This window comes from Stenella coeruleoalba (genome assembly GCF_951394435.1).
Source record: "Stenella coeruleoalba genome assembly, chromosome: 5".
Lineage (NCBI taxonomy): Eukaryota > Metazoa > Chordata > Mammalia > Artiodactyla > Delphinidae > Stenella > Stenella coeruleoalba.
In genome coordinates this window covers 64,084,345-64,098,528 of record NC_137150.1, presented here as the reverse complement: position 1 = coordinate 64,098,528, position 14,184 = coordinate 64,084,345, and the positions used below count along the sequence as shown (strand labels likewise).

The window sequence follows — 14,184 nt, the reverse complement described above, 5'->3', positions numbered from 1 at the left end:
AATTTCATTCACCTAGAGCTAGGCGCTGTACGCCGGAGAGGAAGGACGCGGGCGAAATGGGCGGGGACAATGACTCCACGCCAACAGTACGGCTGATGCACAGCTTAGATCATATTTTATCTTCTAAAAAACCTAGGAGAAAATTGTCTCGGTTTCGCAAAGAAGAGGCTGATGAGGAGTGGCCCTGGAAGCAGACTTAGGTTCGGATTCAGCTTCCACCACTTCCTAGCGGTGAGAACGTGCTCCCTCTCCGCTCCCAGCCTGACACTAAGCTGCTTTATCTACAAACCTGAGGCAAAGCATTTACTGGTAGTGTTGTGAATTTTTAGTAGGAGAAAATCTGTAAACCGTCTGGCACATAGTAAGCAGGCAAAGAAAAATAAATATTACAGTTAAGAAGAGAGCGGATCCCCCCCCCCATTTTTGCTCATTTCAGTAATTGCACCACCTAGTTGTTCACTACAAAACTTTAGGTGTCTTCCTTGATTCTCACCTGTATCCCCTATCCAAATCTTTACCTTTAAACCATATATTGAATCTGTCCACTATTCTACATCTCCACTACCTCTCTGGGCTAAGTCACAACATCTCCCACCTGGCAAGGGCTTCCTAACTGGTCTCCCTGCCTCCACTCGTAATATCTTAGTATCTTTTTTTCACCCCGTCCCTTCCCCCTGCCATGATTTTTTACAAACATGTCAGATCATATAATTTGTCTGCTTAAAAGCCTCGAATGGCTTTTCAATGCACTTGCAATAAGATCCCAAGTCTTTATATTTATACTAGCTTATAGAAACATTATTTCTCAATAAAGCTGGGGAAAAAGAACAAAAATCTTATATGATCTGTACCCTCACCTAGTATACTCCTTACCACGTTCCAATAAAAGTGGTTTCTTTTCTCTTTTCTGAATACGCCAAGCTCATTCCTGCCTAGGGCATTTGTTCTAGCTGTTCTCTGCCTGAAACGCTCTTTCCTCAGATCCTAACATGGGTGACTCCTTTTTAAACTCAGATAACAGCTTAAATTCACCACCTCATAGCGGACTTCCCTGACCAACCAATCAAAATTAGCCCCTACTGAGTCTCTATTCTTACAGTGTGCTATTTTATTATTTCCGTCCCTGCCCCCCACACTCAAACACATTGGAATGCCACTTTCATGAAAGCATGAATCTGTACTGTTTTGTTCACAGCTGTCTAGAACAGCAACCTAGAACAGAGCTTGTGACAGAGACAAAGTCGCTTTGACTGTGATCTTCGTGTGCTGGCTTCTTATTCTTCAGGCCTCAGCTCAGATTCGGCACTCACCCCTTTCCCCAAATTTCATAACACTTACTAACAACTGAAATTATTCTATTTTATTTTCCTAATGTATTATCTATTCTCCCTATTAAAATATACACTCCAAGAAAGCAAGAACCTTATCTGTTTTGTTCACTGCTGTAATCCTAGTGCGTAGCACTGTGCCAGACAGAGTGCAGAGGTAAGAGGTAGACCAGGTTACTGCTTTCAGGAAGATGCCTACTAGGGGAGAGAGGCCACATAAAAGAGGAACTAAATTGCATTTTATGGTCTTATTTACCTTTGTATCTCCCATACCTAGAGAGGCCATAAACGAACTAAGAAAGCAGGAAATGACCTTTCCTTTAACATCAGGAACAAGACAAGGATGTCCACTCTCACCACTATTATTCAACATTGTTTTGGAAGTCCTAGCCACGGCAATCAGAGAAAAAAAAGAAATAAAAGGAATACAAATTGCAAAAGAAGAAGTAAAACTGTCACTGTTTGCAGATGACATGATACTATACATACAGAATCCTAAAGATGCCACCAGAAAACTACTAGAGCTAATCAATGAATTTGGAAAAGTTGCAGGATACAACATTAATGCACAGAAATGTCTTGCATTCCTATACACTAATAATGAAAAATCTGAAAGAGAAATTAAGGAAACACTCCCATTTACCATTGCAACAAAAAGAATAAAATACCTAGGAATAAACCTACCTAGGGAGACAAAAGACCTGTATGCAGAAAACTATAAGACACTGATGAAAGAAATTAAAGATGATACCAACAGATGGAGAGATATACCATGTTCTTGGATTGGAAGAATCAATATTGTGAAAATGACTATACAACCTAAAGCAATCTATAGATTCAATGCAATCCCTATCAAACTACCAATGGCATTTTTTATGTAACTAGAACAAAAAATCTTAAAATTTGTATGGAGACACAAAAGATCCTGAATAGCCAAAGCAGTCTTGAGGGAAAAAAACGGAGCTGGAGGAATCAGACTCCTTGACTTCAGACTATACTACAAAGCTAAAGTAATCAAGACAATATGGTATTGGCACAAAAACAGAAACATAGATCAATGGAACAAGATAGAAAGACCAGAGATAAACCCACGCACCTATGGCCAACTAATCTATGACAAAGGAGGCAAGGACATACAATGGAGAAAAGACAGTCTCTTCAATAAGTGGTGCTGGGAAAACTGGACAGCTACATGTAAAAGAATGAAATTAGAACACTCCCTAACACCATACACAAAAATAAACTCAAAATGGTTTAGAGACCTAAATGTAAGACCAGACACTATAAAACTCTTAGAGGAAAACATAGGAAGAACACTCTTTGACATAAATCACAGCAAGATCTTTTTTGATCCACCTCCTAGAGTAATGGAAATAAAAACAAAAATAAACAAATGGAACCTAATGAAACTTAAAAGCTTTTGCACAGCAAAGGAAACCATAAACAAGACGAAAAGACAACCCTCAGAATGGGAGAAAACATTTGCAAACGAATCAACGGACAAAGGATTAATCTCCAAAATATATAAACAGCTCATGCAGCTCAATATTAAAAAAACAAACAACCCAATCCAAAAATGGGCAGAAGACCTAAATAGACATTTCTCCAAAGAAGATATACAGATGGCTAAGAAGCACATGAAAAGCTGCTCAACATCACTAATTATTAGAGAAATGCAAATCAAAACTACCACGAGGTATCACCTCACACCAGTTAGAATGGGCATCATCAGAAAATGTACAAACAACAAATGCTGGAGAGGGTGTGGAGAAAAGGGAACCCTCTTGCCGTGTTGGTGGGAATGTAAATTGATACAGCCACTATGGAGAACAGTATGGAGTTTCCTTAAAAAACTAAAAATAGAACTACCATACGATCCAGCAATCCCATTACTGGGCATATACCCAGAGAAAACCATAATTCAAAAAGACACATGCACCCCAATGTTCATTGCAGCACTATTTACAATAGCCAGGTCATGGAAGTAACCTAAATGCCCATCAACAGACAAATGGATAAAGAAGATGTGATACATATATACAATGGAATATCACTCAGCCATAAAAAGGAACGAAATTGGGTCATTTGTTGAGACGTGGATAGATCTAGAGACTGTCATACAGAGTGAAGTCAGAAAGAGAAAAACAAATATCGTATATTAACGCATATATGTAGAATCTAGAAAAATGGTACAGGTGAACCAGTTTGCAGGGCAGAAATTGAGACACAGATGTAGAGAACAAACGTATGGACATCAAGGGGGTAAAGCCGCGGGGGTGGTGGTGGTGTGATGAATTGGAAGATTGGGATTGACATGTATACACTGATGTGTATAAAACTGATGACTAATAAGAACCTGCTGTATAAAAAAATAAATTAAATTTAAAAAAAAGCAGGAAATGACCAAAAATCATAATATGGAGTTTTAGAGGAAGGAGTTACGTTCCTATGATGGGTGAAATCCAAAAAAGCTTCCTGAAGGCGGTAATATGTAGGAAAAGCTAACAGTTAAGGAGCTAACCCTGGTGGCTCTCGCTTCAGACATCCTGGGGTTTGTGTTTTAGCTCGGTCTCTGTGTTACTTTCACCTCTCTAAGCCCTCATCAGTAAAACAAACGTACTTAATTTAGAGGGCTCTTAGGAAGACTGAGATAAGATACGTAAAGGTGCTTTAATCGGTGCCCAGCCCACAGTAAGCATTCTATAAATGTAAACTGTCATTATCATTATTGTTACTGATCAAAGCGTGCTGACCTTACCAGCAGCTAGTGGCTGACCACAGCTCTGTGGAGCAATGGAAAACTTCCTAATACCCTGAGTAGAAAGGCGCGACACCACAAAGCGGCCGGATCTGGCTCCACGTTCCAGCATCAAGGACTCTCAGCTTCAGCCAACTGTTTCCCAAATCGCGGAAGAAGTACCGGGCCGCTCTAGCAACGTTTTCGTCCAGCTCTCGGTGGTGCGAGGCCTCGCGCTTGCGCAGTGGGTGGGCGGCGGGCTCTGGCCGGTCTGGCGGGCGAGGCGCGGCTGCGCGCTGGGAGATGCGGCCAGTTGGCCCCTACCTTCGCAGGTAACCGCGCGCGGGCCGGTGCCAGGGAAGGAGGGAGGAACCCATCACGCCTCGGGCTCGGGCTGGGGAGGCCGCCTTCGCGCTCGCCAGGTCTTGGGTCCTTTACGGACCCTGTCAGCTGGGGCTTCTCGGTTCCTGAAGTGAGATTGGGGCGCGCTCGGACGGCCCACTCAGAGCCGCATCCTGGACCGCGTCCTACCCCAGAGAGCGGACGAGGTGGCGGCGAAGCCTCGGTAGGACCGCCTTGGGCCTCACGCCGATCTCCCTGCTTGAATAAGCCGGATCCCAGTGCATCCCAGGGGAGCTCTTGAAGAGGGAAGGAGCCCCAGTTTATGTTTACGAATTTAGCCCTCTCTAGCCCTCTCTAGTTTCGTGGTTAGAATAGAGGGTTCATCCCCAGGTTCTGGCTTTTGATTGCTAACTTCAGGGACAGCGGTCAGTACCTCACAGAGCAGCCTATTTTCATTTTGGAGCGGACTAAGATCTTCCTCACAGAACTTTCATCGTCTGGTGTTACTCAGAGGGACGTTAAGCCATTCCCAATTTGGAAGACAGCTGCCATCTACCCTCTCACACCCTTCTTTTGGGTTTATGCTTCCATGACCTTACACCTGGTCCTTAGGTGGCCTTCCATTTAAGGCCAGTCATTCTGGTCATTCTCTTCTGGATTCACTCCTATTTTCCAGAGTCTCCCAAAACTGGGTTCCTAAAATACATTTGTAAGTAACACGGTTCTCAAGTCAGACAGACTTGAATTCTAATCCAGGGCTCTGCCAACTCAAGTATGTGACTTTGGGTAAGTCCCTTAACTTTTCTAAGCCTCAGTTTTCTCATCTGAAAATGGGGATAATCATATGTATCTCCAGGTGGTTGTGCGGATGAAAGGTGAAGAACATGAAATACTTAGAATGCTACCTGGCACATAGTAAGCACTCAATTGATGTCAATTACTTTTTGAACAGAGAATTCCCAAAAGCACAATTTTCTTAAAGTCAAATGCAAAACATAATAATAGCAATAAAACATTTTGATATAATCAAATTGATGGAACAATTTGATCTAATCATTTTGGAAAGCAATGGTAATATATGTCAGGAGCTTCAGAAATCTCAGTTACTTCATTTCACAAATGCACATCTGAAAATTTTCTCTGGGAATTAATCATAATGCAGAAAATATGCAGAAAGATGGTAATTATAGCATTATTTATAAAAGTGAAAACATTTAAACATTTTTTAGTGGAAAATTTTAACATACACAAAAGTAGAATAGGTAAGTGAACCCCCATGTATTCATCATCTAGCTTCAACAATGATAAATAGTTTGCCTATCTTGTTTTTGTGAAAAAGTTTAAACCTACGAAATGTCTGAAAATAGAACAGTTGAATAAACTGGGGTACATTTATTTAGAGTGCTATTAAGCTTTTAAAATAAGACAGAATTGTATTATAAAATAATACAGACTATATAGTATTATCACAACTATGACAATTCAAAAACTAATATCTAACTTGTGTAGAAAAAAAAACAAGGAAGTACAGTAAAATATTAACTAGTTTCCCTTTGGTGGTGGGACTGTGGATGATTTCCTCCCCTTCTATTTTTAGATATTTAACAAATATTTCCTAAAAATCATGTATTGTTGTTATAACAATGAACAAACAAAATCTAAAAATATTGCATCTGAACTAAGGACAGTAGAATATGCCAGAGCAGGTTCACTGTTATAGAGACTAAAGATGCTTTGACTTTCCTTGATCTATTTTTGCAGCCTACGTTTACCTGAGCATTCTTTTTCTTTTTTTTCTTTTTTTTTTTGCGGTACGCGGGCCTCTCACTGTTGTGGCTTCTCCCGTTGCGGAGCACAGGCTCCGGACGCGCAGGCTCAGCGGCCATGGCTCATGGGCCCAGCCGCTCCGCGGCATGTGGGATCTTCCCGGACCGGGGCACGGACCCGTGTCCCCTGCATTGGCAGGCGGACTCTCAACCACTGCGCCACCAGGGAAGCCCTACCTGAGCATTTTTGTCTGCCACCCTGTGCTAGTGCTTCATATTGAGTTCATATGGTCAGCTAACACGTCCAGATCTTTAATCAGGCATCCTCTATGTGTAAGTGATTGGACTTTGAAATTTTATTCCCCTTATTTTGACTAGTGTTTCCCCTCAGGCTAGAGCAAGATTTCTGGTGATAGGATGGCTCTTTCCCATTTCTTCTTTTCTTCGTCCTGAGCAGGCATCTATCTCATACCTCATGCATTTACACACTTCCTTGAACAACCACTTTGAACAACTCAAGTGAGATAGTTTTATTACAATATTTTTCTTGCTCAAATAGATTATAATGAGATCTGACCAAAAATCTATTCTGCTTTTGTTTGATGAACTAGATCCACTTTTTAAATTGACATAGTACATTTAAAAACAGTTAAGGGAGGGGTCACCTTACAAGAAACTGTGTAAATGCGTTTTATTTCAAATTAGCTTGTGAAGAAACTTTGTTTCCTAGGTATGCAAAGAAGCCTTTTCACACAGATGTCCTTAGAGATAATATGGATGAGTCCGGAGTTCTCCTCTGGGTGAAAGCAGAACCCTTTATAGTGGGCGCCTTGCAGGTCCCCCCTCCATCCAAGTTCAGTCTTCACTATCTCAGGAAGATATCCACCTATGTGCGAACCCGGGCCACAGAGGGAGGTTACCCACGCCTGTCCTGGTCTACATGGAGGCACATTGCATGTGGAAAGCTGCAGTTGGCTAAGGATCTGGCCTGGCTTTACTTTGAAATATTTGATAGTCTTGCAGTGAAGACACCGAAGGAGCGCCTGGAATGGTCTGAGATTCTGTCCAACTGCATGTCTGAGGATGAAGTCGAAAAGCAAAGAAATCAGGTATGGATTTATGTGTACATGTATGTGTGTTTAATTACTTTGGGAAATAAACTATTTAAAATTTTTGTACTAGCTGTACAGTGTGCAGTTTAAGGTTTTAATGACCATGTGATGCCAAAGCACCATTTAAGTTTTAGCAGTTCCAGTTTGACAATACTTAGTGAGTTAGTCCTTACTTAGCAATCCTTATTCACTTATTTTTAAAGCAGTAATGTTATAGAAACCCTGTAATTGGAAGAGAGAAATATTTTCATTGACATTAAAACTACTGAGATACATGAGTGCTTATGAACTGCTGACATGTTACGGTCCGAGCACCTGACTCTTTTTAAGTGAGCGTCTGCTATATGCTGAGATTCAAAGATGATTAGAACAGCAGCTCTGACCTCATGGAGCTCATAGACTAGTAGGTGAAGCTGGGTGTAAAAAAGTGCTATTTAATAGACATTTCTCCAAAGGAGACATACAGATGGCTAACAGGAACATGAAAAGATGCTCAACATCACTAATTATTAGAGGAGTGCAAATCAAAACCACACTGAACTCTACTCAGTACTCTGTAATGACCTGTATGGGAAAAGAATCTAAAAAAGAGTGGGTATATGTATATGTATAACTGATTCACTCTGTTGTACAGCAGAAACTAACACAACAGTGTAAATCAACTATGCTCCAATAAAAAAGAAACCCACATTGAGGTATTACCTCACACTGTTCAGAATGGCTATCATCAAAAAGTCTACAAACAATAAATGCTGGAGAGGGTGTAGAGAAGAGGTTACCCTCCTACACTGCTGGTGGGAATGTAAATTGGTGCAGCCACTATGGAAAACAGTATGGAGGTTCCTCAAAAAACTAAAAATAAAGCTACCATATGATCCTGCAATCCTACTCCTGGGCATATATCCAAAGAAAATTCTAATTTGAAAAGATGCATGCACCCCAATGTTCACAGCAGCATGTTTACAATAACCAAGGCATGGAAGCAACCTGAGTGTCCATTAATAGATGAATGGATAAAGAAGATGTGATATATTTTGATATATATGTGTGTGTGTGTGTGTGTGTGTGTGTGTGTGTGTGTGTGTGTGTGTGTGTGTGTGATGGAATATTACTCAGCCATAAAAAAGAATGAAATAATGCCATTTGCAGCAACACGGATGGACCTAGAGGTTATCATACTAAGTGAAGTAAGACAGAGAAAGACAAATATTATATGATATCACTTATATGTGGATCTAAAAAATAGTACAAATGAACTTATTTACAAAACCGAAACAGACTCACAGACATAGAAAACAAACTTGTGGTTACCAAAGGGGAAGAGGGGGAGTGATAATTTAGGAGTATGGGGTTAACAGATGCAAACTACCATATATAAAATAGATAAGCAACAAGGATCTGCTGTATAGCACAGGGAACTATATTCAATATCTTGTAATACACTATAATGGAAAAGAATCAAAAAAAGAATATAAATATATAACATATATATATGTATAACCAAATCACTTTGCTGTACACCTGAAGCTAACACAATATTGTAAATCAACTATACTTTAGTTTAAAAAGTGCTATTTAATAGTATGGAATGTGCAATAAAAGTATGCATAAAGTACAGAAATAGAATAGAGAAGACAATGATTAATTCTGGTGACGAGGAAAGACTTCACAGAGAAAGTATATTATTCAGGATAGGCTATTGCAGTAACAGGTGATCCCAGCATTTTAGTGGCTTGGTGCAATAACAGTTTATTTCTTATTCATGTGGCAGTCCAATATAGGGCATCTGGTTGGATGAGTCTCTAGGCTGCTGTCATCTAAGCAATGACTGAGGGATCTAGGCATCTTCTGTCTTTTGGAGCCACTCTTATACTAGGTTAAAAACAAACAAAAATGAAATTTCAGTGGCTTACAGTAACTAAGGTTTATTTCTTGCTTATTTTACATTTAGGCTGCACCTTAGCTATGGCTCTTTTCCAGGCTGTGGCTCTATGTGTCTGCCCATTTGGAGACTCAGGCTGAAGAAACAGCTTCTATGTAGGTCATGTCTATTCTTGGGATAGAAGGGAAGAGCAACAGAGCAGGAGAAAAGTCTTGATACCTCTTAAAACTTTTGCTCAGATGTGACATAAACTACAACTACTTTTGTTCCATTGGCCAAAAGCTTTGTCACATGTCCATGCCTGAAATTAATAAGATGGGAGGTAAACTACCTCACAGGAGGCACGGAAATCCCATGGCCATGGGAAGGGCCGTGTAAGCCTCTTGGAGGATGAGGAAGTGAACAACTGCAAATAAAATACAGTTTGCCACAGCCATTCCCACTAGGGCCTGAGTCCTTCACTTCCATTTCTTTGGGAAAGTTTTTGGGAGGCTTAAAAGCAGTATATGTAAACCCACCCACATTCCATTGACTAACCCAGTTATGCCATATGCAACTTCAAAGGAGGCTGGGAAATGCCATCTAATTGTGTGATCAGGAAGGAAAGGCATTTAGTTAGCATCTAGCCAGTCTCTACCACATGGTATAATATCTAAACAAGGGTTTGGAGATTGAAAAAAAAGTTTTGCAAGCAACCAGGAGGAGAAGGGTATTATAGTTTTCATTAATTAAACATTTATTGAGTGCCTACTATGTGCTAGGTACAGTAGTGGGTGCTGTGTATACAGATATGAATAAAACCTTCAAGAAGCTCCAATTTTTTTGAGTGCTTACTATGTACTAGTTTCTATGCTAGTTACTAGGAATATAAAAATGAAAAAGAGAAAGATCTTACAGTCTCATGGAGAGGCAGGTATATGAAGGAATAATGATAATATAACAAATAATTGTTAAATGGAAGTATGTATAAAATCAGGGAATTACGTTGAGTGAAAAAAGTCAATCCCAAGAGGTGACATACTATATGATTCCATTTATGTAACATTCTTGAAATGACAAAATTATGGAGATAGAGAACAGATAAGTGGTTAGGGGCTAAAGAAGGGGTGAGGTAGGGTGGGAAGTGGAGCCACTAGTATAATAGTGGCTTCAAAAGACAGAAAATGCCTAGATCCCTGAGTCATTGCTTAGATGACAGCAGCCTAGAGACTCATCCAACCAGATGCCCTGTGTTGGATTGCCACGTGAATAAAAGGCTATACATAAAAGGGCAACATGAAGGAACCTTGCGTGGATGGAAGTGTTCTGTACCCTGACTGCATCCGTGTCAATACCCTGGCTGTGCTGTTGTATGATAGTTTTGCAAGATTGGAAACTGGATAAAAAGTACATGGGATCTCTCTGTTCTTGCAGCTGCATGTGAAACTGCAGTTACCTCAAAAAGTTTAATTAAGCAAGTAAAAATTTTTTTAAATATATAGATTCATGAGGTTCCACATTGACAGCTGATTGAATTGGTAGCTTTAGGTGATCCTGAGAATCATATTTTTAAGTTCTCTAGGCATACTGATTTTTAGCCATGTTGGGAATCAGGGTGAATATAGCTGTAGACCCAGATGTATTACTTCACTTTTTTGCCTCTCTTGTATGTGTATGGGAATGGGTATATGAGGATAATCATGAGCTTCAAATCCTGAGCTTCAAACCACACCCTTCTTCAAATAAGAAATGACGTAACATCTGTCAGACCAGTAGTATTTTTTTTTTAAGTCAAACACCCTTTTTAAGAATTTGATGAGAACCTGAGGCCTACTCCCCACAAAATGCATATACACCAAAAAATTGCGTACAGTTTCAGGTGTTGCACTGATATCCTGAACTTTCTTGATAAGTCTGTGATCAGGTTAAACTAACCTCTGTGTCTTGATTAAATTTCCTTCTTCCTTTCTTTCATCTATTTGTTTATTCAGATTACAAAGTTTTTTTTTAATTGTAATTGTAAACTTCTGAAATAATATACTTTAAAAAAGTATGTACTTCATCCTTTCCACTTCATCAGTTTTGGGAGAGAATGACTATGGCCATAGATGCTACATAGCTTTCTGAGAAAGTAAGTGACTCCAGTTTAATTAGTTTTAGAAACTCCTACATCTGGGTATCAGAGACATACATATCCAACGCTAGCAATGTTTCCACATTTGTCTTCTTAGGATCAGCACACTGTTGTGAATTTCTTTTACTATATCTACTTAGTTACTATATCTAATAGTGGTTGATGTTGTTTTGAGACATGTGTTCATCATTTATTTTCTTCTTGGACAGCTTTCAGTGGACACCCTACAGTTTCTGCTCTTCTTATATATACAACAGTTAAACAAGGTCTCCCTGAGGACATCTTTGATTGGAGAAGAGTGGCCTAGTCCCAGACACAGATCTCAGTCTCCTGACCTGACTGAAAAATCCAGTTGTCATAATAAGGTACTGTTTAAATTATGATCTCTTTCTCCGAAAGAGACAATTTGTGAGGGAGACAGTTTGCCTTCATTAAAAATTACTTTGAATTGCTTATATAAGCCAGAGATTTGTTGGCTTGATTTGTTTTGTTTTGTTTTTTCTTTCTTTTCCTAATTATAAAACGAAATCAATATGTGCAATCTTAATCAAGATAGAGAAGTGATTTCAGTTCCTGCAACGACACAAAAATCACTTAGATAATTTTCAGGCAAATCGTTCACTCTACTCTTACTAGCATTCCCATTTTTGCAAATGTTAATGAATTTGATTTCGCATGATTGTAGGCAACTCAGTTAACTTCTCTAGCTTGGCTTCTTTTCTCTAAATGGAGATGATAATGCCTGTTTCTGAATGGCTGTGAGAATTCAGTAATACATAGCATGAGACTTGTTGCATCGTAAGCACCAGTATATGGTGACTTTAGTTTGTGCTATAGCATGACCTCTCCCAGCAACTGATTGGACCAGGGATGGACACTTGACTAGAATAACCCATTCCTAGGTATGTATTTGAAATTGGTCTGATTTGAAATGAAGATCTGGCCCAATCAGTACCCCAGGGATTGAAGAAATTACCCAGTTGGTGATAGGTATTTGCTGGTAGCTCATGTGGCATTGGGACCAGAATAGCTACCACATCCGTGAGTGACCTGGAGTTATGAGGGATTAGCAACTCTGAGATAAAGAAGAGAATGGAACAGACATGCAGAGAGACCTGAGAGAGAACCAGGTTCAAGAGGGCTTTCCAGTTCCAGTTCTGATGAGGTTTCCCTGTACTTCAGTTTGGGAGATGATTGTATGTCCCTACAGTAGAATCTCCCTTCACTTGAATTATCTTGTATTCCCCATTCCAGTGAAAGTTACCACCAGCCACCCTTGCTTTCTCTATCACCACCCATACCTAGTTAGTTGTCAAGTCTTACTGATTCTGCATTCAAAATAACTCTTTAGAATTTTGTCCTTTTTTTGGGAATTCCCTGGCAGTCCAGTGGTTAGAACTTGGTGCTCTCACCTCCGGGGGCCTGGGTTCGATCCCTGGTCAGGGAACTAAGATCCTGCAAGCCTCGAGGTGCAGCCAAAATAAAATTTATCCTTTTTCTTCCTCTGTATAGGCCCTAATGTCATTTTTTTTTTGCTTTGATTTCTATAATTAGATCCTACTTGGTCACCCTGCTTTCAATCTATAGCCCACCTACTACACTGGACTTTCTAAAATACAGATCCTTTGTATCCATCTCCTGTCAGAACTCCATCAGTGAATTCTCATTGTCATTGTTGTTTTCATCTTGTACTGTTTGGAGCCTTCTTAGCCCTACTTACCATGGGGGAGGGAGATGCAGCAAGAGGGAGGAAGAGCAGGTGAGGCTGTGGACAGCTCTGCTTTGAAATGTTCTTTGGCGTCCAAATGAGAGTTTATTAAAAAGAAAAATGGTATAGCTATTTACAAAATAGTTTGTGTCTCTGGCACACAAAATAAAGTCCAGATATCTTAGTATTTCATACAGAGCCTTTTGTGACTGGTCCCTGCCTACCATTTTACCTTTACCTGCCACTTCCCAGCATGCTCCCTACACCCCACCCAGAACTTCCGTTTCTCTGAACACAGCAGGTGATTTTACTCCTATGGGCCTTTGGTTGCTGTTCCCTAGGCCTAGAATGCTTTTTTCCCTGCTCTGTTTGCATAACTACCAGCGTCAATCAAGAATCTATTCAAACAGCGCTTCACTAAGATTTGTTTTCCCCAAATGAAGTTCTTTGTTCTTCTCATGCTCATAGAACATCTTACAGATCTCTGCTATAGGTCTCATCCCACTGTGTTATAGTTATTTGTTTATATTGTCATTTCACTACATAGTTGCTGAATTCCTTGAGGACAGGAACTATGTCTTATTTAGTTTGCATAATTCATCACTTAACACTGCTCATATCACATATCTGTCAAATGAATAAGCCAAGTTATTGGTACGTCTGCCAACTCAAAGCTTATTCCCAAGGTTATAACTTCTCTTTTCTTTTTTAATTTATTTATTTTATTTATATTTATTTTTGGCTGCGTTGGGTCTCGTCGCTGCACGTGGGCTTTCTCTAGTTGCAGCGAGCGGGGCTACTTTTCATTGCTGTGCGCAGGCTTCTCATTGTGGTGGCTTCTCTTGTTGCGGAGCACAGGCTCTAGGCACACGGGCTTCAGTAGTTGCAGCACGCAGGCTCAGTAGTTGTGGCTCACAGGCTCTAGAGTGCTCAGTAGTTGTGGTGCACGGGCTTAGTTGCTCCGCGGCATGTGGGATCTTCCCGGACCAGGACTCGAACCCTTGTCCCCTGCATCGGCAGGTGGATTCTTAACCACTGCGCCACCAGGGAAGCCCCCAAGGTTATAACTTCTCTTAAATCTGGTTACTGTAAGATCAGTTGCCTTGTTTCATTAGATTTTGAAATTCCTTCTGTAATTTGAGAAGGTAAATTTAAAAAAAAACCTAGTGCTTCATGAAATGAATGTCTGAAGCGGT

General features: G+C 40.2%; 1 protein-coding gene across 3 annotated transcripts in view; it reads left to right on the top strand.

The window, feature by feature from the left end:
• Positions 1-4,319: 4,319 nt before the first annotated feature.
• The window catches only part of TBCCD1 (TBCC domain containing 1), a 27,497-nt gene continuing 17,632 nt past the window's right edge, over positions 4,320-14,184 (top strand). Inside the window, exons 1-3 of one of the 3 annotated variants that reach the window (XM_079923398.1) lie at positions 4,320-4,397; positions 6,904-7,282; positions 11,490-11,645. In XM_079923398.1, coding sequence (XP_079779524.1) covers positions 4,369-4,397; positions 6,904-7,282; positions 11,490-11,645 — 564 coding nt within the window. In that variant the 5' untranslated portion in view covers positions 4,320-4,368. Of the gene's footprint in view, positions 4,398-4,425; positions 5,194-6,903; positions 7,283-11,489; positions 11,646-14,184 lie in introns of those variants that run through there. The other 2 variants (XM_079923400.1, XM_079923399.1) reach the window with 2 other exon arrangements.